The 27,525-nt window shown below is 52.7% G+C and overlaps 2 protein-coding genes across 3 annotated transcripts; both read right to left on the reverse strand.

Annotated features, from left to right (window-relative positions):
* Positions 1-791: 791 nt before the first annotated feature.
* Positions 792-2,558, reverse strand: CCIN (calicin). Its single transcript, XM_059412257.1, has one exon. It carries the CDS (start codon positions 2,556-2,558, stop codon positions 792-794), a length of 1,767 nt encoding a protein of 588 aa, XP_059268240.1.
* A 3,856-nt stretch (positions 2,559-6,414) lies between these two features.
* On the reverse strand, positions 6,415-27,118 carry GLIPR2 (GLI pathogenesis related 2). Of its 2 annotated transcripts, XM_059411330.1 has the most exons (5): positions 26,975-27,111; positions 18,016-18,124; positions 17,557-17,660; positions 15,716-15,793; positions 6,415-7,958 (listed from the first exon to the last, which is right to left on the reverse strand). In XM_059411330.1, the coding sequence occupies exons 1-5, from the start codon at positions 26,985-26,987 to the stop codon at positions 7,798-7,800; spliced, it is 465 nt and encodes a 154-aa protein (XP_059267313.1). In that variant the 5' UTR covers positions 26,988-27,111; the 3' UTR covers positions 6,415-7,797. The 2 variants fall into 2 exon arrangements, with proteins under 2 accessions (XP_059267313.1, XP_059267314.1); XM_059411331.1 differs by lacking the exons at positions 15,716-15,793; positions 17,557-17,660 and having other exon boundaries at positions 26,975-27,118.
* Between the last annotated feature and the right edge of the window lie 407 nt (positions 27,119-27,525).

The following is a 27,525-nucleotide window of genomic DNA, read 5'->3' on the forward strand; positions in this document are numbered from 1 at the left end:
GGGCTACTACTGACCTTCTAAGGATACGCCAGAGGCAGGATCATCTGCTTCTGGACCACTGCTGACCACAGGACACAAAACCACAGATAAGGGGGCGGGTGGTGCTGCATAGATTCCTTTTTTCTCCCTTTACTGAACTCTCCTTCACTCCCAATCCCTCAGGCCCTATATTCATGGAGAAAGTTCCTGATGCACTTTGCTTACTGAAAACAATTGTAAGTAACCCCCAACTTCCCCACCAATAAGTCAAAAACACACCACAGCTGCACGGTCAAATACAACAAGCAAGTGACCCTGCCCCCTCTGTTCCCGCCATCCCCACCCCTGAGCCCTTCCCACACCATTTTCTCCATCTCCCCCCACAGCCCCAGTGTCCTGTCCTGAACCTGGGACTGGCCCTCCCCTGCCTTCCTGGACAGACTCAAGGGGAGTGAGTGTTGGAGGAGTCTGAGGTTTCCTAACTCTAAGCAAACACTGCATCTCCGTCCAGCAGATGTCGGCGAGGTGACTACAGGGGACAGAATGGGGCTTCCCAGACACCACCTTGGCCAGTGCCCAGGAGACACTTCAGTCCCACCCGCCAGGGACTCCATTCCAGCCTCAGCTTGGATCCCTCCGATGACAGAGTAGCCCTGAATTTCCACCCCCGGGAGCAGCCCTAGCCCAGAATCTCCACTTTCAGGGCCAAACAGACTGGAACACTAAGAAGGAACCAACAGGCCATCTTCCTCTCTCTCTCATTAAATTGCGAATAATAATGCATTTACTTATTCTCCCACTTAAAAAGTTGTTTAAATCCTTTGAAGAATCTTGCAAGGTAGCTTGGCTAGACAGCACGCAGGACAGTCCAGTGCCTCCGGTGGGGGGGCCAGGGTCTTCCATTCGCCTGTCTTTTGGTCCAACAAGTAGGCATTTGGGTTGATGGTATAATCCTTTGTCTGGACGTCACTGGCTGTGGTGACACCCCCACACACGAACACTCTGTTGTCTCCAATGGAGCAGATAGCATGGGACACATCCAAGGGGCAGTTGTTGGGCAAGAGAGGCACCGAGGTGGTTGTCTTGTTAGCCTTTATCTTCTGCAGGTTGATTTCGACACTCTGCCGGTGGCTGTGTACACAGAGGATATTGTCCTGTTGGAAAGAGAGCAGGGGCCTGTGGTTGAACTCAATGGGGAAGGTGATACACTGGACCACATCCCCAGTGTTGGTGTCAAAGCAGTCCACCACTCCGACCCGTGAAATATAGCCCTTCACCAAGCAGCGGCCCGTGACAATGTACAGGTTCCGGTCCCCCTTGGTGATCACAGCTGTGCCATCCATAGGGATGCTCATCTTCCCTGCCAGGCACCAGGCCTCCTTGCGCTCATCATAGCGATAGATGTTGGAGACATACCGCCTTGGGGCAATGCTCCCACCCACTGAGTACACTGTCCCCCCGCAGGTCACCATGGTGTGGAAGACGAGCCCAATTGGCAGGTCTGGCAACTTGGTCCAGGAGTTGTCATCCATGTCGTACCGCCAAGCTGTCTTCAGCCCTGAAATCTGCTCAGTGGTCCCACCAGAGATGTAGATGTAGCGGCCAGCAGAGGTGGCACTAAGGGCTGCCGCCCGATAGGGCATCTCTGACAGCTTCAACCACAGGTTCTCCTGGATGATGTAGGCAAACACTCCATCATTGAACTTACCATGGGCCTTCTGGCCGCCCAGGATGACCACTGAGTCAAGCAGGGCACCTTTCCGCTGGTAACTCAGCAAGCTGGACGGCCTCTCCTGCTTTCGGTCCACAAGGACACTCTCGATCAGGGTCGCGTGGGCTGAGCTGTTCTCCATGCCCATCAGCTTGTTGCTGGCAAACATCAGTGTCTTGTTGGAGACAGCATTCAGATTGATGTAGTTGAAGAACTTCTTGAAATACTTCTCCCGCTCATCCTTCCGGAAGTACACCCAATTGATGAGGGCACTGAGAGCCTGGTCCTCATTGAGCACATGCAGGTTTTCATCTCGGAGCAGGCGGCCAAAGATGACAGGAGGGCAGCGCATGAAGTGCATACAGCCCTCGGGACTGGCCCAGTAGTGGAAGTTGTCACGAATGCCAGAATAGGCCAAGTCTGACACCTCTTTGAGCTCAAACAACTCAGCCAAGAAGAGGTAACGCAAGCAGTTTGCACGGCGGATGGACTTAATCAGGAAGTCGTTACAGTGGATTCGAAGGCGTGGCGTGTTGAAATACTGGGCCCCGCGAAGGAGCTCCTCCACGTTCTGCTCCGAGATCACCACCTTGCCACTGTAGAAGTAGTCCAGGAGCTGGTCCACCGTGGCCGGACTCAGGTAGTTGGGGTCAATGGTGATGAAGAGCTCATCGGTGGTCTTCATGTCATTGCTGGAGATGAGGCTCTTCACCAGTGGGGAGACAGCAGCCAGCACGTTGCGATGTGCAAAGAAGACATGGTGGTCCACAGTCAGGGCCATGTCCCAGTACTCTTTGCGTTTCCTCTGTTTGTTCAGGTTCTGCAGCACAAAGCTGTTGTAGTTTTTCTCCGTGAATTCCAATTTCATGGTGCTTCTGGCTGGCTGAGGCAGAAGATCAGCAGCGGGTACTGGAGAACAGACGTTCTCAGGCCTTTGGGATTCAGATTGATGGTTGTTTGCAGAGCAGTTGATCAGGGAGGAGGGGGGCTGGGAGAGAGGGTGATGTCATAGAATGGATGAGGTCATCACAATGCCAGCCCCTGAGGCCTTTCTCAGAGGCTCAGGGCCTTTCTCCCCTCTGATGGCTCCAACCTGTTGAGGCTAGATCTCCTGCCGGGACTTAAAGCTTTGGGCCCAGAGCTCAAGAGAAATTTGGAGATGGGTTGCAACTCTTATCTAGGGCTTTTAAGACTCAGTTCAAGGCTATTTCTGGAATGTCTGAGCCAGTCTGGGTGGGGGTGGTATAGGAAGGGAAAAGGGGAAGGTGGAGGAAGAAAAGCGATTTTTGGATCTAGAAGGTTCCTTCCATGTACAGGAGGGAAACAGGCCCAGAGAAGAGAAGGGACTTGCCCAAGATCACACAGCAGGTTGGAATCAGACCCCTGGAAGCCAAGTCTTCTGACACAGTGCTCATCTTTCCAGGAAGCTCCTAACTACCTCGCCTTCCCAAGTCTCTGATTCTTAGGCCTCAAGGTACCTTTCTCTGCCAAGGCTCCTGGCCATCAGAGAAGAATTTCAGGCTCTGTCCTTTGCCTTCTAACCTTTGTAGCCATGGACACCACTTTTTTTTTTTTTTTTTTTTTTTTAAATGACACCATTCTTCTTTAAAATGGAGGGAGAGGTAGAGGCCAGGGACAGAGGAGTCGGCCACACACTGGGGAATGGGAGGGCCTCTGAAGCCCTGATGATTTCAGTTCTACAGCAAACTGGGACCTTCTCTCCACATTTCCAAGTCTGTAGTCATGCAACTTTGGGGACTGTGGCCGGTCAGCTGTCTCCATCAAGCATCGACTTGGACAAGTGGCTCAGACTCTCTAAACTTCAGTTTCCTCATCTGTGAGACGGGAATAACAGCACCCCCTTCGAAGATTATTAAGAATTTAAATGAGAAAATGATTACAGCATGTTAAGTACAATGTTTGGCTTGTAGAAAACGTTCAATAAATGTTAGCTGCCGTTACTTTATTGATATTATATTAGTTCACCCTGCGCCGGGGTCCTTGGGTGCTCCCTTTGTACGTAAATACCTGTCATCCTCCGGCTGGTGTTTGGTGGTGGCGGAGAATCGAATCCCTTCGGAATCCCGCGCCCTCTTGGGGCGGGCTGCGCCAGCCCGGTCCCGCCACGCGGTGGAGCTGGAGGGCCATCTCCGGCCGCGGAGGCCCGGAAGACCGCGCTCCCTGAGCTCGCCCGCAGCAGCCGCTCCCCGCGGGGACAGCAGCGCCCCCCTCCCACCCACCCCAGCCCCCTCGCCGCGCGGCTCCCTCGCGCCCGGCGCCGGGTGGCGACTGCAGTGCCCATGGCAGGGCCTCCCACGTCCAGCACAAAGCCGCCTGTGCCCGCTTTCCAGGTGGGGTGCGGAGCGCGGGAGAGGAGCCGTCTGTGACTCGCGGCGTCCCCCCTGGGCGCCCCGCTGGGTGGGGTGGCGGCAGACTCCGTTGCCCGCCGGCGGGCGTGGGATTCCCGGAGTGCCAGCCGCGCGTCTCTGTGTTGCCCGTGCCACGGAAGGGCTAAAGTTCAGCGGAGCCCCCGCGGAGGGTGGATGGCTTCTGCGGACAGTGGAAGAGCCCAGGGCCCCACCCCCGACCAGCCTTGGGGGGCTCCAGGCAAGGGGCTCAACTCGAAGGCCTTTGCGGCGACGGCGAGATGGTCCAGAGGGAACCCAGGCCCTAAGCCCCACTCCCGACCCTTAGGTCGTCCTTAGCGCCCCTACAAGGAAAAGTGGAGCCTGGAGCTTGGGGCATGGGAGCCTGCCAGCTCTTTCCCTCCCTGGCTTATTCAGGTTACCAGTCATCGTCTCTGTATCTCATTCTTCCATTTCAGACCTGGCTTTTTCCTTGGGGATTTGGCAACTTGAAAACGATTTAAAAGTACTTACGGTTTTTTGTTTGTTTGTTTGTTTGTTTTAAAGACTTTATTTATTTTTTTTAATTTAATTTTTTATTTTTTATAAACATATATTTTTATCCCCAGGGGTACAGGTCTGTGAATCACCAGGTTTACACACTTCACAGCACTCATCAAAGCACATACCCTCCCCAATGTCCATAATCCGACCCCCTTCTCCCAAACCCCCTCCCCCCAGCAACCCTCTTAATCTCACAAAAGTACTTACGTTTTAATGCTGAATCCATTCACCTTGATTCCTGAATGGTATAGAGGCACTCAGTCTCTTGACAGATCTCCGCATAAGGCTAAGAACTTCTGTCTTCCCCATAAAAAGGCTTAGATTTCAGCCTCTCCACCAGACAAGCTGTGTGGTTTGGGTGGGTTCTTCTTTGCTTTCTCCACGTGAGACTAACTGACCTCCAAAGACTTAGCCAGCCCTGATCTCTCGAGAAGTGGCAGCAGTTTCGGCACAAGTGAGACCTGTTGGTGTTGATCGCAGACACCTTTCCATTCCCATTGGCATCCAGGCCTGCCCTGGTGAGAGGCTGGCCAGCCTCAGCTTCCGGGGCATTCCAACCAAGAGTAGCCTGGGTAGGGTCAGATCTGTTGTTGTACCTGCCCCTTTGCCCCCACATCTTGGGGGCATTTTGGTGGAGGAATGACTGTGTGCCCCTTTGCATTTGTTTCAAGTGCCAGAAACACAAGGGCAGGAAGGTCTCTCCAGTTGAGAAAGTTGGGTATGGGGGTGCCATGGACCTGAGAAGATCCAGTAGACTTAACTCCCTGTGCCAGACTTTGAACAGCTGGACGGACTGCAGCCCAAAGAGGGGAAGGGCACACAACTCTGAGAGCACAGGGCTGGAGCTTGGAGCCAGGGTTTCTGTCTCCTTCCTCTGTTCTCTGGCCACAAAGGAGAGCTGGCAATCTGGCTTGTCCTCTGCCCTTCCTGAACCGTAGCAGTTGCTTTCTTTAAGAAATCCATTGAGCAAGTAAAATTAGTGCACACCTGCTCAGCCAGCTTTGTTGCGTGGCTTTTCTTCAGCCTAGAAAGCTCTTCTGGTCAGCTTTTATCTTCCTCCAGCCAACTGAGGAAACAGATGTCAGCCTTAAGCACTTGGCTGCATGTCAGTGTCTGCGACCTGGCTATGTATGTGTACTTGAGCGCATGGTCTCCTTGGGAGCTGCCAGGAAGTTCGCTGACTTGTTGGTCATTCAGTCCCTTTTGCCCAGGTGTGGCCTCAGCCCAGTCTTTATTCTACTCCCTGCCCTCCACTCCCTGCCCAGCTCAGCATTTTTGGCTTAAGAAGACTCCCTGAGGGAGGTGACCCTAATATTCTAACCTTCTGGGGAACATCACTTAACATATCATTTTGCTGGGAAGGCCTGAAGATGAGGGTTATGTTTTAATGATACACAGACTGGCCTCGGCTAGAAAGCTCAGGAACTCCCTCATTTGTACCTCTAATGCTGGCTTTCTCACTTCCGTTTATTTTCAACTGGCCACTTGGATTGCATATAGTTTTGGCTGGCCATGGCCCTAATTCAAGCTCATGGCATCCTCATTTTAGTTCCACTGGCTAATTCTTTCTTATTTCTTAGTTCCTATGCCTGGCCCATGGCCAGCCCAGGGATTGGCTGCCCTTGGATCACATGTCCGCTTTGGTCCAATCAGCCATGTGAGGGTAGGTCCCCCAGATGGAAGCATAGAGGCCAGCAGGGTGCAAGATTCCAGGGAGAGTTTGAGGGACTGGGAAGCCCGAGTTACCTAAGGCAGGAACTAAGAGTTACGATGACCTTAGTCACCAATTAAGCATCAGGCATGAATGACATGGAAGATATTACACAAAAGAGATTTTATTGTTGTCTTAGTCAATATCCCTGGGTGAAAGGAAGGGCACAGCACGAGGCTGCGTTCACAGTGCAGCCCGACCTTCAGGAAGCGAGTTCTCTGACTGGCCTGCTCCGAGTGGGTCTCTAAGGCAGCAGCCTGCTGTCTCTCTGCTTAGAGAGGTCCTGCTTCTGCGACACCCAGCCTGGCATCTGGATAGGGTCCTCCCACACAGACCACGTGAAATCATTATGCAGGGGAACTTTGTTTGGTGTGAGGCCAAACACAGAACCAAAGTGGCAACTCTAACCTCCCCTCCCCGCCTCACTCCATGGGATGTCTCCCTGGAACATTTGGGCCTGTCCCGCATTCCTGGAGGGAGCAGCCGCACAGCTGCCCATGCAGCTGCCAGAAACAGGCGGTGGCTCCTGCCCTGTGAGCCTGGGGAGGGCAGAGGCCGGAGGGCTTCCTCTGGGAGCCCTGGTGAGCTCACACTCACCCCCCACACTCACTGACTTCATCCTTCAGTCGCTTGGCTGGGAGCCCAGGCAGTGTGAGGGGCTTTCTCTCCCAGAACAGGCCCTGGGCCACCTCGCTGAGGTGGGGGAGGGGCGGCTTTCCGGCCTGACCCGAGGCCCCAGGAACCGGGAGGCACATATGGAGCTCTGAGATGCCAGAGGATTTTAAGAGAAAAGGTGGGAGGGGGACAAGGGCGGTGGTGAGTAGTGGTACTTTGCTATTTAAAGGGAGAAAATGCAAGGAAGTGAAACTTTTCTCTCCATTTGTTCTTTGGCATTCCCATCAGAGAATTCCAGGAGGCATGCAGATGACATCATGTCTTAAAACGGAGAAATCTCGATCATTCTGTGAAAGGCAGTTCCTGCCTGTCCCATGTTTCCAGTGGAAGCTGCTTTATATTTATGTGTTTAAAGCGGTTTTATGTTACATTTAGAAGAGGGTTTAATAATCTTAAATATCTACCAGAAGTAGATTACAATGCATGAAGATCACATAAAATGAACTTCACCTTGAAACATCACAAACATTTGGAATTAGAAAAAGACCAGGGATGGATATTATAAGAAATGTACAAAAGAAGTTTGCTTAGAAAAAAAAAAGTTTTAAAATTGATTTTTCGTTTTCCCCCTAAGTCCAAATAATTGTGGTCTAGGTAACCATCAGGGTTAAAGGCTTTCAATAGGCTCATTCCTTTCCATAAGAATAAGTTCATACAGAACTGTATATCCAAGTGTGTGTGCAAGAGACACTCAAAAGCATCCCCCACACAAGCACATACACCCACAGGGACAGACACGCAGCTGAGTTTTTGTTGTTCTAGGCACTTCGTATCCATGTTAAGTCTGCCACGTTCCCACTACATTTAATGAATCACTTCCTTGGAGGCAGGACATTTTCTTCAAAGAAGCCCTGGTTGACGACATTCCCTGCAGGGAAGTATCGGGCCACCACGAAGGAAGACCCGTCGCTTGCGGATGCCTTTCCCACTCCCATCTTCTTCGTATTCTTCCACACCATGGCTGTGAAGTGTCCTGGAGGGGCAGAGGCAGGGGGAGAGGAAAACAGGTTAGTCGGCAGAATCTGGAGAAGGACGTTTCCAGGGGTTCTCGAACCCCTGCACCATCTCGTCAGGCTTGGGAAGCTTGAGCTTCCAGCACACCAGTCAGAGGCAGGAGACAGAGAACACTCCCCTGCCTGACTTTCTGAGGCACTGGGTCTCTCAATCAGCCACACAGACCCTCCTCACCTCACCGTTTCCAGATGCTCAAAGGTGTCGTGGTGTCCTGGAGATCACAACAAAGCTGAGTGAGCCTAACAGTTAGGATGCCACGCCACTGGCCTCTGCCTCCACCCCTCCACACCCCCCAGACTCTATTCTTCAAGGTCATGCATGATCTCCATGTTTCTCCCCTAAGATCACTTTTTGTCCCTCTCTTACTTGACATCTCAGGAACATTTAATAGTCGACTCCTCCCCTTTTTGAAGTACCCTCTCTTTTGGTTTCCATGATGTTGCCCTCCTTGGTCATTCCCATCTTACTGCCTCTTCCGCCTCTTCTATTTCACTGATAAATGCTGGAGGGGCCCGCCCGCCCTTCCCAGGGCTCAGTCCTGGGCTCGCTTTTCTTTACCTGCTGCGTTCTTTAGGCAATTTCATCTTTCTCTGGCTCCCAAATTTATTTCCCTAGCCCCGATCTCTCCTCTGTGTTCCAGATACAACTACTTACTTGACATTTCCACTTGGATGGCTCACGGGCATCTCGAATGTCACCTGTCCAAACCTCACTACTGATTTTGGTTCCCCCCAGAGTCACTGCTCTTCCTACCTTCCTTTTCCATTAATGTTCCCTCCATGCACACAACCCTAGGGACTGATCTGTATTCCTCCCTCACCCTCATTTCCCCCTCTACAACCCATCATTCAATCCTGGAGACTCTAACTCCAAAACAGATCTTAAGTCTATCCACTCCCCAAACTTGGGTTCTGATCACAAACTTTCTCACGTGGACCCCTGTTAATAGCCTTCGACCGGTTCCCCAGCACCCACCTTTGTCTCCTCCAATTCCCTTTCTCTAAAGGAGTCAGAGTAATCATTTTTAGACATAAGTCATATCTGTTTACTTCCCCACTTAAAAATCCCTCAACTGCTTCCAGTTGCACCTAGAATGAAAGGGGATGCTTTGGCCCAAGGGCCTCCTTTCCATTCCTTGATCAGGTTAGTCCCCACCATGGAACCCCTGCACACATTGGCCACTGTGTGGAACACTCTCCTGATGACCAACATCTTAACCCTTAGGCCTCAGCCTGAATGTCACTTGTGCAGAGAAGCCTTTCACAATCACTTATTTCCTCAACACCTCCCTCCCAAGGTCACCCTATCATACCCTGTTCTTCCCCCTCATAGCATTCTTCCATTTGCAATGCTACATGTGTTTGATTTCTTGTTCATTTGCTTGGCTCCATTGCTAGGGCTCTCAGACTCACAGGGGCAAGAACGAAACTGTTTTATTCAGCAAAGTATACTCAGTACCCTGGCCCAGCCTGGCACATGAAGAGTGTAAAATAAACCTTTGTTGCGTGAATATGTGGGATGAATGAAAAGGTAGATGGGAAACCATCTTGGACTTGGCTTCTACCCTCACTGCAAGTGCAGGCCTTCTACATTTTGCACTCTTTGAAACCTTACAAGCTGGAGCCTCCTTAATTCCCTCTGCTCTAAGCCAAGCATCCCGATTCCTTCTCAAGCTACTGCCTGACCTTCTAGACACTTCTGTGGTTTGTTAAGCTTCTCAGCCTCAGTGTCCCACTGTTGAGGCTGCCTGCCCCTCACTCACTGCTTCCTTCCAACTTTTCATATAGCTCAGCTTCCCACTCCCCTTCCACTTGGGGAGTAAAAGAGTTGCTATAATGTACTCTTTGCTCAGTGACCATAAATTCTTCCATCTTCAAGGAGTAGAGGGTGGGAGCTTACCCTTTGCACCTTCACTGTTAAGGACTCAGAGATCCTTTGACAGGTCAATATTGACTTCCATAGCACAGAATGACATTCATTTGCTCAAACAACACTGAAGAGATTATGTTTCTTCCTTGAGGGTAGGGACCACACCTGTATTATTTTATTTTATTTTTTTAAGATTTTGTTTATCTATAGAAGAGAAAGTGAGAGTAAGAGAGACAGCACAGAGAGAAAAGCAGACACCCCGCTGCGCAGACAGCCTGACTGCAGGGCTCCATATCAGGACCAGGAGATCAGGAATGGAGCTGAAGGCAGGCACTCAACTGACTGAGTCCCCCAGGTACCCCCATGCCTGACTTACTGGTCACAATATCCCCAGTGTTTAACACTGAGCTTGGCACAAAGGAGATGCTCTCCCAATATCTGATATAAATGTGAAAGAGACAGAGGGAAGAAGGAAAATTGAATCAGAGTGGCAAAGTATCCCACAGGGTAAGAAAGAAAGAGGTAGCCATTTTACATCTCTTTGGGTGAATTTTTTTTTTTTAAAGAAGAAAATAACAGGATGCCTGGGTGGCTCAGTCGGTTGAGCGTCTGCCTTCGGCTTGGGTCATGATCTCGGGGTCCTGGGATTGAGTCCTGCATCGGGCTCCCTGCTCAGCGGGGAGCCTGCTTCGCCCTCTGCCTGCTGCTCCCCCTGCTTGTACTCTCTCACTCTCTCACTGTTGCTCTCTCCCTGGCAAATAAATAAATAAAATATTTTAAAAAAAGAAAAAGAAGAAGAAAATAACAAGTGTCGGTGAGGATGTGCAGCACTTGGAACCCTTGTGCACTGCTGGGGGAAATATGAAAGAGTGCAGCCACTGTGGCAGACAGTACGGGGGTTCCTTAAAAAATGAGATATAGAATTACCATCTGAACCAGTAATTCCACTTCCAGGAATGAACCCCAAGGGACTGCAAGGAGGGACTCAGATACTGGTACACTCGTGTTTTATAGCAGCACCACTTACAGTAGCCAAAAGGGGAAAAAACCCAAATGTCCACCAATGGATGAATGGATAAACAAAATGTTACATATACACATACAATAAAATATTATTCAGCCTTAAAAAGGAATGAAATTCTGATATATTCTACCTTGAGGATGAATCTTGAGGACTTTATGATAAGTGAAATAAACCAGACACTGAAAGACAAATATTATAGGACTCCACTTACATAATACCGAGAATCACCAAACGCACAGTGACAGAGAGTAGAATAGTGGTCACCAGAGCTTACGGGTGCGGAGGGAGAGAGGGACGGATGGGAGTTACTGTTTAATGGGTTCAGTTTGGGATGACTGAAAAGTTCTGGAGATGGATAGGGTTGTACAATGGTTGTACAACAATGTGAATGTACTTAATCTCACTGAACTGTGCTCTTAAAATGATTAATTTTTTGGAAGATTTTATTTATGTATTCATGAGAGACAGAGAGAGAGAGGCAGAGGGAGAAGCGGCCTCCCTGTGAGATTTGCCCCTAAAAATGTTTTTTTTTTTTTTTTTAAGATTTTTAATTATTTGACAGAAAGAGAGAGAGATTACAGGTAGGTAGAGAGGCAGGCAGAGAGAGAGGGAGAAGCAGGCTCCCCGCTGAGCAGAGGGTCCAATGCGGGGCTCGATCTCAGAACCCGGAGATCATGACCTGGGCCAAAGGCAGAGGCTTTACCAACTGAGCCACCCAGACACCCTGAAATGGTTATTTTTATGGTAAATATGTTTTACCAGAAGATAAAGAAGAAAGAGAGAAAAAGAAAGAAAGGGGGAACCTGGGTGGCTCAGTCGGTTAAGTGTCTGCCTTCGGCTTGGGTCATGATCCCAGAATCCTGGGATGGAGCCCCGCACCCCACCTGGCTCTCTGCTCAGCAGGGAGTCTGCTTTTCCCTCTGCCCCTCCCCCTGCATGTGCTCTCTCTCTCTCACTCACTCTCACTCACGAATAAAAAAAATGTTAAAAAAAATAAAGATTGTGTTGGGCGCCTGGGTGGCTCAGTGGGTTAGAGCCTCTGCCTTCGGCTCGGGTCATGATCCCAGGGTCTTGTGATCGAGCACCACATGGGACTCTCTGCTCAGCAGGGAGCCTGCTTCCTCCTCTCTCTCTGCTTGCCTCTGCCTACTTGTGATCTCTCTCTGTCAAATAAATAAATAAAATATTAAAAAAAAAAAGATTGTGTGTATTTTGTCCTACAGATGAACTCCATTTTTATAATTTCTAAATGTAGGTATTATTTAATTGTCTATGTCCATAGAAGATCTGAAGTTTTATCAAATTGTTTACAAGAATAACAAACCATAAATAGTAATCAGCAGAGCTTGCTATGATAAAATCAAAGCAAGAACTCAAGGAAAACAAACCCCAGGCACAACTACGCATCTTTTTTTTTTTTTTTTTAAGATTTGATTTATTTATTTGACAGAGAGATAGAGAGCGCAAGTAGGCAGAGCAGCAGGCAGAGGGTAAGAGAGAAGCAGGCTCTCTGCTAAGCAGGGAGCCTGATTGCGAGGCTCGATTCCTGGACCCTGGAATCATGACCTGAGCCGAAGGCAGCCGCTTAACCAACTGAGCTACCCAGGCGCCCCAACGCATCTTTTTCACTTGTCCTTAAACTTGTATTAACCAGTGCCCGCTAAACTCTGATTTTCACCTCAAAATCAAATGCTTCTTGCCTCTTCCCCCTGGATCCCCCTACTCTCTGAGTCACAGCTCCAGGATGTCCAGCATCTTGGTGAGGTGTCACCATTTCCACAGGCTGCTTTTTCATTAAGGCTCAAGCTCTTTGCCACGTGTGAGCCTTTTCTCTCAAGAGACCTGGACTCTGGCTACTGACCACCCGCTTCCTCTCTTGCCCGGGCGAGGAAGAACTGCCATTTATCCACGGGTTGCCAAGAAAATGATCACAGACACAAGCAGCATGTGGGCCCCCTGGAGGCCTTTTCCAAACAGATGAGACTAAGTGATTTTCCCTCTGGCCAGGGAGGTTTCTGTCCAGAGATAATTAAGTGTGGGTATTTAGAGACGAGTTAAAGGACACAACTTCCTTAGCAACCATCAGACACACAGTGGTTTCTAACTAAATCACTAACTGACACAAAACCAGACACAAAACCTTTTCTTTTTTTTTTTTAAAAAGGGATCACATCCTCTTTCCTGCAACTGACCTAAAAGCCCTATAATATACATTTGAAAGACACATTAAATAAGTCACAGTATGTTTCTGCAAGAGAATAATGATAATGGGTAACAGAAAGAAAGAACGACAAAGCTCTTTTTGTATTAACATGGAACAATCTCTTACAATCTGCTGGGTGAAGAAAGCAAATGCAAAACAGATCACAGACCAGGGTAGAAAAAAGGGGAAAAGAGAACATATTTACCTCATGCTGGTATAAGATCAGACCAACTTTAGGATAATACACAAGAAATTGAAGGGAAAGTGCTAGAGACCAGGAATGGAAGGACGACTTTTTACTTTATACAGTTTGCAGATTTCATGTCATGTATTATTTATTCAGAGTAAATAAGCAAACCAATCTATGCATTAAAATAGAATGTAATAAAGGGGGCGTCTGCGTGGCTCAGTTGGTTAAGTGACTGCCTTCGGCTCAGGTCATGATCCTAGAGTCCCAGGATCGAGTCCTACATGGGCTAGGGAGTCTGCATCTCCCTCTGATCCTCCCCCATCTCATGCTCTATCTCTCTCTCTCAAATAAACAAATAAATAAATAACATTTAAAAAAAAGTAACAAAGGAGTTGCAAGAAACAGTTTTTCTTCACTCAGCTTGTAGCACAGAACTGTGCCCCTCATCACTAGATGCTGCTGACTCAAGGTGGGTAGGGATAGATTACAGGGTATTTCAAAGTCTCTTTCCCTACAACATGGACTCAGGTCAGGGAATGAGGCATGGGGAATGGGCCTGAGGATCTTTAAGGGTCTTGCAAACTCTCATTCTACCACCACCCAAAGCTGTGCTCCTGTCCCCAGGCATTGCCCACTGGCACCTGGGACAGCCTAGGAGCTAGTTGCTCTGTGGTTTTCCTCTTTAGGGGTGGGAGATGTGGGGCAACAGGTTGGACAGGTGGTCAGTGATCATGCCAAGCCCCATTCCCAGCTCTGACACTTGCAAGACTCCCACCTTGGAGCAGGAGCCATGGAAAAAACATCGAATTGAGGATAGGAGATTTATAATAAGTCTCTTCCTCCTTCTGGGCCTCAGTCTCCTCCTCTGCAAAATGGGTAGAATAAAGCCCCACCCACAACTGGTGCTGTGAGGCTCACGTGGCCAGGAATGTGGAGTCACTTTGTAATTTTTAAGTGGCAGGCACAGAGAAACAACGGTAGTTACTTGTTCTGACACATGTCCAGTTGCTCGGGAGCCTTGCTTCTGGGAAAAGCAAATCCAGAGGGTGCGAAATACAATGTCTTCTGGACATTGAACTTTATGAAAAGATAGGTTCTGGGTCTTCAAAGAACCTTGATCACTGGGAGAAGGTTGTTGCTATTCCCTCCCTCACTTCTCGAATTTAACTGCCACAGAACCATCACTGAGAGCAGCTTCCTTACCCCTGGCTGGACAGCTGAGAGGAGAAATGCCTCAGTAGATCTGCATCTCTGCCCCACAGTCCTGCCCACACTGTTGCAAGAATCTCTGCCCCAAAGGGGTGAGCAGCAAACCACAGGAAACAGTGACTGGCTCTGAGAGCATGTCACTTCCTGCTGTGGAAGAATCTTCCAGAGGGGGAGAGGCCACAGGAGCTCCACCCATGTGTGGGATGAGGTAGGGTAGGGTAGGGGTGGGCAGGGAATCCCCTTTTCAGTTTCCCTGGCTCCTTCTGGTCAGAGAAACTCTCAGTCCCGTCCAACCCCTCCTGGGCCGCAAGTAGATCTGAGTCAGTTCTGAGGAAAGACAGGCGCCAGGTGAGGGGAGTTGGCTGAGGGGCAGGTGTGGGCCCAGAACACAGAGCGGCTGCCTGGGGCTTCAGTCAGCTAAATGTTTCCTGCTCACCCTGGAGGCCTCACAGGAAAGCAGGACGGTCCCATGGCCGCTATGGCCTGTGGCACTGCCCTGCATCTACACACCGTCTTTCAGAATGTCCCCTAGAGGCTACCGCCTTGCCCCTCGCCCTCTGGGACAGGGAAGGACAGAGAGGCAACTCAAGTTCACACGACTAGTGCTGGAGCTGAGAGCAGATCTAGGCTGTCTGCGCTCCAAGCTCCTCTGAACGCAAACTGGAGGGAACAGGTGAAGGGGTGGGGGTTGGGGGGCAGGGGAGACTCCTGGGAAGCTGGAGGTGTGGGGAGCACCTTGGAAGGATGCAGGGTATGAGGGGGAGGGAGTTAAGACTAGAAGGAGAGAGTGAACAGTGAGGCCGTTTTCCTGATGAGAGGGCTTTAGAAAGAATATTCTGGATGCTGGAAGCAGGTTGGATTGGAGGGGACCAAAACTAGCAGGAGGACGACCGGTTATACCACCACTTCTGGGAGGAGGCACTCGGGAATTTTAAAAATCGACAGCTTCCTTACGGCACACTCTAGTCATGTAGAGAACTTGGAGCTGGTGGGACAGGAATTCCTGGATCGGGTGTACTCAGCCAGAGCGGGGTGCGTGCGTGTTGGAGGAAGTGACGGGAGGAGTCCTGCCCTTTGGGTGAAGTGGAACCAGAGAAATACAGAAGAGGTAAAAGAGGAGAGACACGATCGATTTTCAGAGGGTTAGTGCCTTTCCAAAGTCAGATGCCCAAACTGCAACCCTGCCCAGGCCCAGGCCACAGGGGTGACCCCCTCACTCACCAGTCCCAGAGGTGAAGCCAGGCTGCTGGAAGTTGTAGTTCTTGATTTCACTGTACCATCGATCAGCCACCTCCTTTCCTGTATGGAAAGACACTGTTTCAAACCCGGCAGCAAAATTAACCCACTCGCTACTCCTTCCACCTTCTCCCACTAACCCCAAACCACACACCCCATAGACGTCTGACAAAGCACCAGTGAGCTGAAACAGGGACTCCTGCCCATCCCCCTCTGCAGAGAGGGCCTTGCTTAGGAAGACCCTTGGCCTGGCTTTGGGGGACCAGCCCTGCCACTAACTGACTGTGTAATCCCGCGCAAGGCCTTCCCCTCTCTGGGCCTCTGTACAAGGGTTGTATGCAACGTACTCCAAGGGCTTCTAATGATGCTCTGAGTTTTCGGGACACTCTGCCCTCACCCCACCCTAAGTGTGTCTCCTGAAATATCCACAAGAGGAAAGGCACTTGGGCTGGTGGGTCAGGGTCTCCACTCTAGGCAGGAGAAAACCCACAGCATTTCCCTGGGAGCTGTTGATGTCCAGGCCACTGTGGGAGCCTCCATTCCACGGCAGTAAGTCTTACCCTTAACTTTCACATGTACATGGATCACCTGGGGCACTTGTTAAAATTTGGATTCTGACTGCCTAGGTCAAAGCTGCAGCCTCTGAGTTTGCATTTGTAACAAGCTCCCAGGTGCCACTGCTTCCCCAAGGACCACACGTTGGGCAGGCAGGCCTCCACACTCGGGCCTCACCCGGGGAGCACTGAAACCAGGCCGACGCCTGGGGCCTGCCACAGACTGTGTCAGTGTCTCTGGAGGAGAGACCCAGGCATGGGTCTTTTCTAAAAGTACTGCAAAAGATCCCAACGTGTCCCCAGGGTGGGGATAAAGACAGTCTATGGAGAGGGATGGGGAAACTGGGGCCACAGAGGGTAGCGACTTGCTCAGGGCTCCATAGGGGACCAACGCAAGGCTGGGACCAATCACCTCCATTGCCTGCGGTTCCTGACCCTTCAGGGAGCCTTCTCCCCATTAGGGCCCATGGCCCCGGCCTGGAAAGGAGGCTGCAGGCTCCAGGGTGCTCACACCTCTCCCCCTCTGCAGGCCCGCAGCTCAGGGAAGGGACACTGGGAGGAGGACAGCAGGCCTCCCCAGGGGAACTCCCAGGAATGTTAGGCCCAGGGAGGAGGGGGTAGCCATCCTCCCACTGGGGTCTGGAGAAGACTTCAGAGGGCAAAGTATCTCTCTCCAGCATTTTTCCTAAAAAGCCACGACAGCCCCGTCAGAGCCAGGAAGCTCCAGAATGTTTGGTCAGTGTGGCGGGATCACCATTCCAGGCTGTGACCTCAGATGGAGGGATTGTCTTTCTCTTTTTTTTTTTCCTAACATGGAAGAAGCTCAATTGCATTTTTCTGATGATAAAAGTGAGTACACCAACATTTTAAAAATGAAAGCAAAATGGGAAGAAAGCAAAACTGCAGCTGGGGATACTTGGGAGCCCACAGGGTCAGGCTGAAACTGCACAGAAAGGGCAGAGAAAAGACTTTCTCCCCCGCCCCCACGCCCCAGCTGGGAGCTCTTCCGAGGGGGAGGGCCGGGCAGTCTGACTCATCTCTGTGTCCCTGGCACCCAGCACAGGCCCAGCCCCGAGCTGGCCATCTGAGACTGCGGAGAGCTGCAGGCAGCCCCCGGGAGCACACACACAGAGCTCTGGGGCCCCTCTCCCTCTCTGGGCCTGTGGCTCCAAGGCTACACGGAGCGGGGTGCTGGGGTCTGAACACAGGATGTCCTGGGCCCAGCTCAGCCGGGAGGGGAGGTGGGGGAGGGCAGCCAAGAAAGCGACCTACCTGTCTGATCATAGGAGGCCCATGCCAGGTTCTCTCCGCACTGGCCACGACTGGACTCTGGGCTGTGCTTGAGGATCCTCGTGCTGGCCAGGGCCTCTGAATACCTGCCAGAGTCCACGGGCCCCCTCAGAGCAGGCCGGCTCAGGGAAGCCCCGGGATGTGAGCCCTAAGCTGCTGCGGCCCAGCCTCCTTCCCCGCCCCAGACTGGCGGTGGAGATCGGGAGCATCACGCCAGCCACTCTTCTGAGCCCCACAACAGCCCCATTTTACAGAGGAGCAAACTGAGGTTCAAAGAAAAAGGACCTGCCGAGGTCAGTGGCGCAAGGGTTATTTACTCAAGCCTGGCTGTACCTGCCCCTCAAACCCACGTCCTTTGGGCTGACACCCCCACCCCCACCCCCAGTCCCCCGTGATAGCGTCTCGAAGAGCCCACGTCACCCCCGCTCTCTGGGGACTCACTGCTGAGCCTCCCGGTTGAGCTTCTTGCAGAGCTTCAGTGGGGGGACGCCGTGCTGCCGCCGGTACTCGTTGTGGGCCTTCAGGACCTCATTATTAAACTGCTTGGAAGCTGCAATGATTTCAAAATGGAGAAGGTTTCAGTGCGGAGAAGAGACCCACCAAGAAAGTGCAATGGCGGCTTCAGAATGCCGCCCAGCCCCAGCCCCAGGCCGCAGGACGAGGCTGCACTCCCCTTCGGCACCCCCACCAGCTGGACAACAGGGACACCCTGCTCCACAGCCCTGAGCCGACCTCCCCATCTCTGCACAGAGGCGCCTCCTGGGTCAGGTAGGGCCCATGGACCACATGTGAGAGAACTGGGGCTTTATCCAGGGCAGCGAGCGGGAAGGGACGGAATGGGCACAAGGGGCTGAGAGGAGGACACGTGTGTTCCTGGGAGGCCCCGCTGGCCGCTGAGTGGAGGCTGGGCCGCAGGTGCGCAGAAGGCGTGGGGGCTGCGGGGCGGGATAGGGAGCAATGGAACCGCTGGGACAAAATGTATGGAGACTGCAGAGCTCCCAGGCCTGGCTATGGCGAGGGTGCCCGTACTGTGCTGGGGAAACCAAAAAGACTGGGCCAGATAAAGAAGTGCCTGGGGAGGACAGCACTGGGGAAGTGGATTGAGGGGACAGGGTGGAAAAGAATGTGGTGGGGGGTTGGGGGTCAGCTGCCCCCAGGGATGCAACTGGGTCATGACCTCAGAAAGGACAAGCTCAAGGAGGCTGCAGTTAGAGAGAGAATAAGTGGGTGGAGGCAAGGTCAACAGCGGACAGAAGTCACCCCAGTCTGGCTCTGGAATGGAACCCCCTCCATCCCCCACCCTCCATCCGTCTTCCCACTACTCCTCCGTCCATCTCGTGGTTCATAATCTGTTCAGCCACCCATCACCCACCCATCGGTTCCTCTGGTCTCTGAGTGCCTCCTCCACTCCGGCCTCCTGGATTGTACGAGAGCTCCAGAGACACATCCACCTTGTCCAGCCCTCAGGGAGCTCACACACAGAGGGAGGCAGCCTTGTAAACAGGCACCGGCAGAGTGATAGCCAAGGTGCAGGTGAGTGTAGGTCGTCAAGAGGAACTTGGAGAAAAGTAACCTACCATGGGCTTGGGGATCAGGAAGGTGGCCCCTGATTGGAGCCCCAAAGTGGCTCAGACAGGAGCTAGTGAGGCTGGTTGGAAGGCACTGAGCACCAGCAGTGGGAATCTGGGAGCCAGTCGTGTGGGTTATGAATAAGAGCCACAGGGTCGTTACACCGTTTGTCTCTCCTGGCAGGGGCCTGTCCCTTAGGCTTGGCCGTGGGCGGTAAGGGTGCACGCGGAGGCTGAAGACGCCCGCTCCTCCCCCCGCCCCAGGTCATTCACCAGCCTCCTCTCCTCTGCTCTTCTCACCCCAGAGACCGAGATGACCCAACAGGGAGTCTTCCTCCCCTGCCTCAGCCAGATTCCCCAGGTCTCCCAGGGCTTTGAATCAAATCCCACTGGGTCTCTGAGGTGATGCAGGAGAAGTAAGACCCAGGCCGGGGCCTGCCCTCAGGGAGCTCTGGGCTACATGTGGGCCAGGACAGACGAGGTGACTGTGGGTCACGCCCACGGTGGGTGGCAGTTGAGCCGGCCCAAGGGGGTTCTAATCACCTGAAGAGTTAGGCCTGTGGGGCCCAGCGGGGCAGTTCAGTGAGGTCTGGTCACAGCAATGTTGGCAGGGGCAGGGGTCTGAACGGCAGGATTTGGGAGGTTGTGGCTGACAGGCAGACATGGGGGACACCGCGAAGGAAGGGGTGACAGTAGCTGCTTGCTACCATCTTGCCACCGAGACAGGGGAGGAGCTGTGACCTGAACTCTTTAGGTCTTTGTGGTCAAGAGAGGAGACAAACCCTTGTTGGTATGAAAGGTAAAGATGTCAGGTTTATGGGAGGGAGGGGGACAAGGGAAGGTACTGTTTACTGGGTGGAGTTTCAGATTTTCAGGATGGAAAAATTCTGGAGATCTGTTGTACAACAACAGTACGTACATGCGAATGTATGTAATGCTACTGAACCGTAGGCTCTGAAATGATGAGGACGGTGAATTTTGTGTCCCATGTTTTCTACCACAGCAATAAAAACAAAAATTGGGGTTCAGTATGTTAATGTGGTATTTGTGATAATGGAGTCACAGAGGTTCTTAGAGTATATGTCAGATAGAAGCCATAACGACTGGTGGGAGCCAGAGGGGTTCTAGTCGATGAGACACCAAGGAGTCAGTAGGGCGGCCTGGCGGCCAGAGTCCCACCAGCCCCTGGGCAAGGCACTGGCAGTCCTGCAGGAGCCAGCATTCAGCTGGACTTCCTCACCCAGCCTGGCCCTGGCCTTGTCTGAGAGGCAGCAACTATCGGAAGTGTGTCCACAAGTGGTGGCCAGGTGGAGAAGGGGCTGGAAACAGAGGTCTTAAAAAGGAAGATGGCAAGAACTGGGTCTGTTCATCCTGGAGATCAGCCTTTGGAAGACACAGTGGACACCTCTGGTAAGTCTGGGGCTCCAGAGGGCAAAATGGCTGGGTGAAAAGGCCAGGATGACAGATTTTAGCTCAGCCCAAGAAAGCTCTTTCAATCAAAACTTTCCACAAAAACTGAAAGAGTGACCTTACAAGGTAATGAGCTCTCCAGCACTGGGGGAGTACAAACAAGTGACTCTTCTCAAAAGGGTTCAGGCACTGGAGGCCAACTGGATGACCCTCAAGTCCCTCCAATCCTAAGATCCCGTAAGGTCCCATCAGGGTGGGGTGAGAGGAGACAAGTCATGGCTGACCTCACTCTTGCAGCGAGTTCGGAGCTTCTCTAAGGAGATGCAGTGATCACAAGTGTGTGTGTCTGTGCAGGGGCAGGTGTGGGTGCACACAGTCAAGGGGCAGAGGGTCCCCATCTGAGGGACGGGCTTGGTGAGGCCCACACTAATGTCCCTGCCAGCTCCCATGTCCCCCGCAGGCCACAGTGGGACACCACAGGAGGTGCATGGGACTGAGGAGCGTGGGCTATGAGGACCACCGATGTACCAGTGAAGCCTCCCCGGAGGAGGCAGTAAGGAGGCAAAGCAGACACAGAAAGAGCCAGGCAGGACAAGGGAGCTGGTAGATCCAGGGCTATGGGGCGGAGGGGGAGATATGGGGAGTGGGTGGGTTAGCTGAGGTGAAGCCAGGTTAAAGCCAGCTCTGAGGGCCAGGCTCAGGTCGCACTGGACCCAGCAGAGCTGTAGGTCCTGCAGTGTTTTCGACAGAGAGGGATACACAAGGCTGCTAAAAACTAGGTCACTGTACTCCCAGAATGTGGGAAGTAAAAAGAAACAAAAGTGAAAGTTCCTGAGCCCAATCTAAGCTTGGTGCCCAGAAGCCAACGCTGATCACTGTCGCCAGCAAGGCCAGTGTCCTGGGTCAGGTTTTCTAGAAAGGGGTCAGGAAGACTTTTTGGTAGGGGAGCCTTCTCTCCCTATCCCCAACCATACTTCAGAGGCCAGTCCCCGCCCAGGCCACTCCTTAGAGCAGGGCCTTAGCCTTCAGAGGCAAGATATCACTTGTGAACACACCCAGCGAAAGGCACACCTTATTCTGTACAAAAACCCTAGGACACAGATAAATGTAAATATTAAAAAGTCAGAAAAAAACCCACCCATCCCCACATTAGACAGGGAGAGCTCTTCCAGCCACCCCCCCCCCAATCGGGGAGGGTAGGAATAATGTCCTTATGTTGTAGGAGGGTAAACCAAGGCTCAGAGAACTCCTACAGGCTCAGGGTGCTAGCCCAGAATGGAAGAGGTCCTTTCTTTTGCTGACCAACCATTTCCAGGTGCCAGGCCTGTGCACGATTTTACTTGCTTATTGCCACCTTTTGTGGGAGCCCCCACAACTGTACCTTTTATTTGATAAGGAAACTGAGGCTCCAGAAGGGAAGTTACCTACCCAAGTTCCCACAAATGGTCCAGGGGTAGTAGAACCACGAAGAGGGAAACCCTGTCCTTAACTCTATACCACCCCTGAGGCTCAGGAGACAGAGGAAACACTGAAGAGACAGTGGGGTCACCAGGTCCGGGAGGAGGATCAAGTCCAGTGGGGTTGGGCCTGCCAATCTCTGAGGAGGGGCAGGAAGAGCAGAAAAGAACTTCCTCAGAAGCCTCCTCTATGCCAAGCCCTTTATGGACAGACCTGTCTGAGGGGCCCCAGATGAAAAGGAGGAGCTTCCAGGGATGGGTGTAGGGCTTAAGGTCAGAGCCGTTGGAAGGTGCAAGGAGCTGCCTGGGCAAGGTTCGCTGTGGCTGAGGGACTATGGAGTCAGGGCTGGGCTGTCTCCATGAGGGGAGGGAGTGCTGTGCTGGGATGGGGGCTCTTGGAGGTCCTTTGGGGCCCAGGCTTCTAACTGCCAGATAAAAACTCAGGCCACGCCCCTCCTCCTTGGGGCTGTTGGCTGGGACAGACAGACTCCTCCCTCACCATTGGTCCTCTTCTGAGGCCTCCCTGGGCCCAGTCTGACTCATTTCCCTGCCCTCTCCAAAATCCTCCCCAAAGAGGGGCATCAGGGGTCAGGGCAGAAATTGTGGACAGGCCCCTTCCGTCCCCTTGGCAAGAGGCTGGAAAGCAACCTGGTCCCACCTTTGGGGCAAAGCTGGCTTTGCTGGTTTATCAGGAAGAAAAATTACAAGTTGATTTAAAAAAAAAAAAAAGTGAGTTCCAGACGGGTCGCAGGTAGTTCCTGCTCTTTCTGCCTGGATTCCAGGTAATTCAAGACCAGCTCTGCCTTTCACTAGCTGTGTGACCTTGAAGAAGTTGCTTAATCACTCTGTGTCTCATTTCTCCCATATATAAAATAGGCAGAACAGTTTCTACCTCACACGGTTGTGGTGAGAATTAAATGAATTAACCTATGAAAATGCTTCAGAACAGTTCTGGAACACAATGAACAGTTCCTAAATGTCAACTATAATTATTAGCCTCATTACTGGGCAGAGACACTTAATCCCTTGGTCTTGGGAGAAACTGCCCTGTCAAAGCCTAGATTTTAGGGGCTCCTGGGTGGTTCGGTCGGTTGAGCCTCAGATCCTGATCCCAGGGTCCCCTGATGGAGCTCCATGTTGGGAACCCCTGCTCAGAGGGATCCTGCTTCTCCCTTCCCTCTGCCCCTCCCCCAGGCTTGTGCATGAGCTCGCTCGCTCTCCCTCCCTCCAATAAATAAAATCTTAAAACAAAACCAAACCTAGATTTTTAAAGCGAGTAGGGCTGCTGGTATTTAAATTGGTCTCAGACATTTATTTACTGGGTGAATGAGTCCATGAACAAAAGAATGGAGCCTCCACACACGAGCTCCGAGAAGGCACTCGGACGGGAGCCTTCTCTCTACGTGGAGGAAACTGTGGTTTTCCGTTGCACATGTGAATTGCCCAAGGTCCACAATGAGTCCACATTACAGCCCGATCTAAGTTATTCCTCCTTTCCCCTTCTTCCCTCCCTCAAATCACGCATACTACCACTTCACAGATGTCTTCCTCTACCTAAAGGCAAAAACGATGGACAATGAAGAGTTGCCCAAGTGCCACCTGGGAACACGGATGTCCTGGAGCACTGGCCCCAGGCTGCCCCTTTGCAGGCAGACATTCATCCCTGAAGGACTGAAGAAGCCAGGGAGAGCTCGCTCTGGCCTGCAGAGTGGCTCTGTGTTCCTGCGGCCCCTCAGGCCTTTCAGACAGGCGAGTCCCTGGGCCTCTCCTCAGGCTGGTTCCCCATCTGTGTGAAGGAAGGATGACATCTGTGGTTTTCAAAGTATCTTCAAAGCAGGAAACCCTTTCTTTGAACCAGTCCTCCCTTTTTTCAATAAAATCAACATGAAAATGGAACTGCTTGAATGACCCGGCCCACACAGCCCTCCCTAGCAAAGGTGTGACAGCCCCCACTTGGTAGGAGATTCCCAGGGTAGTCAGTCCCTAAAAGGTCTTCTGCTCTGCTGTCCTCTGGTGCTTTGTGCTGTGGGCAGAGGTAAGATTCTCAGAGGTAACTGCAGGCTGTGCAGAAGTCTCTATGGGGCTGCAATCCAGGGTGAAAAGCCGGTGGGGAGCAGGTAGTAAGTGGTCCATGTGGTAGAGGGGAAAGAACACAGCTGGGAAAGCAGAAACCCAGTTCAGATCCCGGCTGGTTCACTTACGGGTCAAGGTGTGAACTTGGGCAAGGTACTCAACCTCTATAAACCTACAAAATTGGTAATACCTGCCCTGTAGGCGGTTAACAAATGTTGGTAACGTGTATAAAATACCCAGCTCCTGGCACCTGGGTGGCTTAGTCGTTAAGCGTCTGCCTTTGGCTTAGGTCATGATCCCGGGGTCCTGGGATGGAGCCCCGCATCAGGCTCGATCAGGTCTGTGGGAAGCCTGCTTCTCCTGTTCCCACTCCCTCCCCTTCTGTTCCCTCTCTGGCTCTCTCTCTCTCTCTCTCTCTCTCTCTCTGTGTCAAATAAATAAATAAAATCTTCAAAAAAAAAAAAAGTAAAATAAAATACCTAGCTCCAAGTTTGGTATGCAGTAGGAGCTTAATAATTGGTAATCACCATTATTAGGAACCAGAGGCATCTACAGAGCTGGAAGCCACTGCCTTTCTTCTCTGCCCCCATCTTGCTGCAAACTGAAGCCCAACAGGGAGATGGGGCTAGGAGCATGTCTTGGGAGTCTTGAAGCACTAGCCCGAGTGTCTTCTGGAATTTTAGCTGTGTCAGTTGTGTGATACTTTTTCAGCAATGCCCACAACCCCAGATAGCTCTAACGTACATCTGAGGTTAAAAATTAAAAAGAGATTGGCCCCTATGCGGTAATGAGGAAACTGCACCCAGATGCACACTGCTGGCCCTTCCCTCATGTTCACAGTAAGTCAGTCCCCAAGTCTGCTTCTGGCTACCATCTTCCTCATCCTCTGTGGTCCTTACATGCCTCTCCTGAGCAGCCACAGTAGTCTCCCCGTCTTAGCCACCCTCCACCCTGGCACAACTCAGGCTTTCAGATCAATGCCTTTCAGTGGCACCTGAGGTCCCATGGGTAAAGTCCAAATCCCCAAGGTGCCCCAGGAGGTTCGATGGTCCCCTCTGCAGAGATCTCTCTCTCCCCCGATCTCCTGCCACTCTTCACCCGCACCCGCCTGTGGCTTGAATCACTTCCCACTTCTTTCCGGAGCATATCCATGATCCAAATGAATTCTGCTGAGGACCGAGGCCATGCCTCGACAGCAGTGGGTCTGCAGCTTGGCGGACCCACGAATAGGTGGTGGGACAGAGGGCAAGAGAAAAGGAAGGAAAAAGGAAGGGAGGGCTAGACGGATGAACAGATAGAAAAATGGGCATATAGCTGAGTACTAGAAGTTCTGGAAAACTGTTTCTTAGGGAAGAGGGCAGAAACAACGGATACAAATGTGGCTTCAGAGAATTTGTGGATTTTCTCCGAGGGTACAGAAAAAAAGTTGATTTCTCAAAATGCCTTTTCACATCTGCCAACTCCATGCCCTATCGCCGCCTATCACCCTGTTCTTGAACTACATGACAACTCGTGCCACCTGTCCGTACTGGAGAGCCTCTGGGCCACCCTCTGAGGCACAGAGAAGTAAAAAGCCTTGTTCAAGATCACACAGCAAGTGATCAGCAGAGCCAGGGCTGAAAGCCAGACCGGTCACAGCAGGTGAGGATGAAGGCCAGGGAAAGCCACTTACTCCCAACACCAGCACCTCATGAGTCTGGATCTTGAGAAGAGATTCAAGGAGGGACCCGGCCTCACCCACCTGAGGTTCACAGCCCCAACTTCCCATGAAGCAGGACTTCTGAGCCCTGTTGAACAGCTGTTCACTGAGAGCCTCCTGTGAGGCAGAAACTATGCTGGGCTAGACTCGGCCCCGGGGCCCCAGCAGTGAGGAGTCTGTGGGAAACAGGACCATGGCTGAGGCAGTGACCCAAGCTGACTGCTGGGAGGGCTGCAACAAAGAAGATACGGAGTGGGACCGTCCCAGGCTCGGGTTGAGCCTAGAAGTATGGGGAGGATTTGCAACCACAGCAAAGTGGGAAAGATAGAAAGTTAGTGGTGTGCGCTGGGAGAGGGAACCCAGGGGAAGGGACCAGCGGGCCAGTCTCCCAATAGCAGCGTGCAGAGGGGGAGGTAAGGGTACCTATAAACATCCACAGGGCCCCAGGCCCAGCGGAAGAGTGGTACTCTTTCTCCCGAAGACCATGGGATGGAAGGTGTTAGAAAGTGACAGGACAGATCTGCATGTTAGAAAGTTCACCCGGACAGCCGCAGTGGTGAGGATGGGCAGCGACAGGTCAGCCATAAAGGGGAAGTGCGAGTCTGCACCCGGGTGGAGCCAGACTGAGCCTGGCACATAGCTGGGCACAGAAGGGGCGCTCGGGGGAGGAGGGACGACGACAGAAGGAAAGGATGCTCAGAGCTGTCCGTAAGAGAGCTGGCTGGGGCGAGCTGTGTTGCGGCAGGAGATGCTGTCAGAGTTGGGGGGCTTTTTCCAAGTCTAACTCTGCTCCAGAAACAAAGCAAAAGCCACGCCTTGGCCGGACGCCGAGCGCTAATCCCATCAGCGCCTGGAAACCCTCCCTGACGCAATCTCTGGCTCGCAGACAGGGGGACCCTCCCTCGGTCTCTCCTTCCCTCCTTCTCTCCTGGTGGCCCGATGGCCACCCCGGCTTCCTGGCTGTCCCGGAAACTGCCGGCGCGGAGCCTCCCGGCGCTTGGTCCCGCACGCCTCCCTATCCCGCACCCCGGATCCCGCAGCGCAGCCGGCTTTCTGACCCCGCTTGGCGGCGGCCGCCCGGCTCCCGGGGGCACCCGCCCGCCGCGGGGCAGTGTGAAGGCGGGGGGAGGGCGGCCCCGGCGCCCAGACTCGCGAGCCCTGCCCGCACCCGCCCGGCCAGCCCGCGGGCTCACCTGACTTGCCCATGGTCCGCTCGGCGCGCTCCCCGGCTCCCGCCGCCGCTGCGCTGCGCTGCGCTGAGCTTTCCTGCCGGCCCGGCGCAGCTGGACAGCGGAGGAGGAGGCCGGGCGGCCGCAGCCCCTCCCCCGGAGCGGCCCGGCCCCCGCCTTATAAGGCAGTAGTAGCGGCAGGCAGAGGCGCCGGGGGCCACCCCGACGGCTTCCCGGAGGAGGCGCCACGCCTCCCGCGCTCTGCGCGCCTCCCAGTCCCGCTCTGGAGAACTCGCCTCGCGAGGGTACCGCCTCGACTGTCCAGAGCTCTCCAGGTGTGGACTGGGAGTCGGGGACCTCCCGGATCTCAGCCCCGAACGGCCCCTCTCTGGATGCGGAATGGGGGCGCATAGGAAAGCCGCTAAGGCGCTGCGAGGACCATAGTGCTTACTGTCGCAGCACGAGGCAGACAGTTACAGCCCGCATCGCCAGGGGCCAGGGCTCTCTCCACTTCGCCCTGACCCTCCTGAATACCTGTCTCCGAGTGCCCCACCTTCTGCTCCCCAGTGACACAG

The sequence above is a fragment of the Mustela nigripes genome, chromosome 9 (assembly GCF_022355385.1).
Source record: "Mustela nigripes isolate SB6536 chromosome 9, MUSNIG.SB6536, whole genome shotgun sequence".
In the NCBI taxonomy this organism is placed as follows: Eukaryota; Metazoa; Chordata; class Mammalia; order Carnivora; family Mustelidae; genus Mustela; species Mustela nigripes.

Bases quoted from the DNA above. Each gene is read 5' to 3' on its own strand.
- CCIN (XM_059412257.1), bottom strand. From the start codon at position 2,558: ATGAAATTGGAATTCACGGAGAAAAACTACAACAGCTTTGTGCTGCAG.
- GLIPR2 (XM_059411330.1), bottom strand. The intron at 15,794-17,556 runs GTAGGTCGCTTT...CTTTCCATACAG, and splicing joins GGCCTCCTATGATCAGACAG to GAAAGGAGGTGGCTGATCGA. The intron at 7,959-15,715 runs GTGAGTGAGGGG...CTGCCCCTCCAG, and splicing joins TGGCTTCACCTCTGGGACTG to GACACTTCACAGCCATGGTG.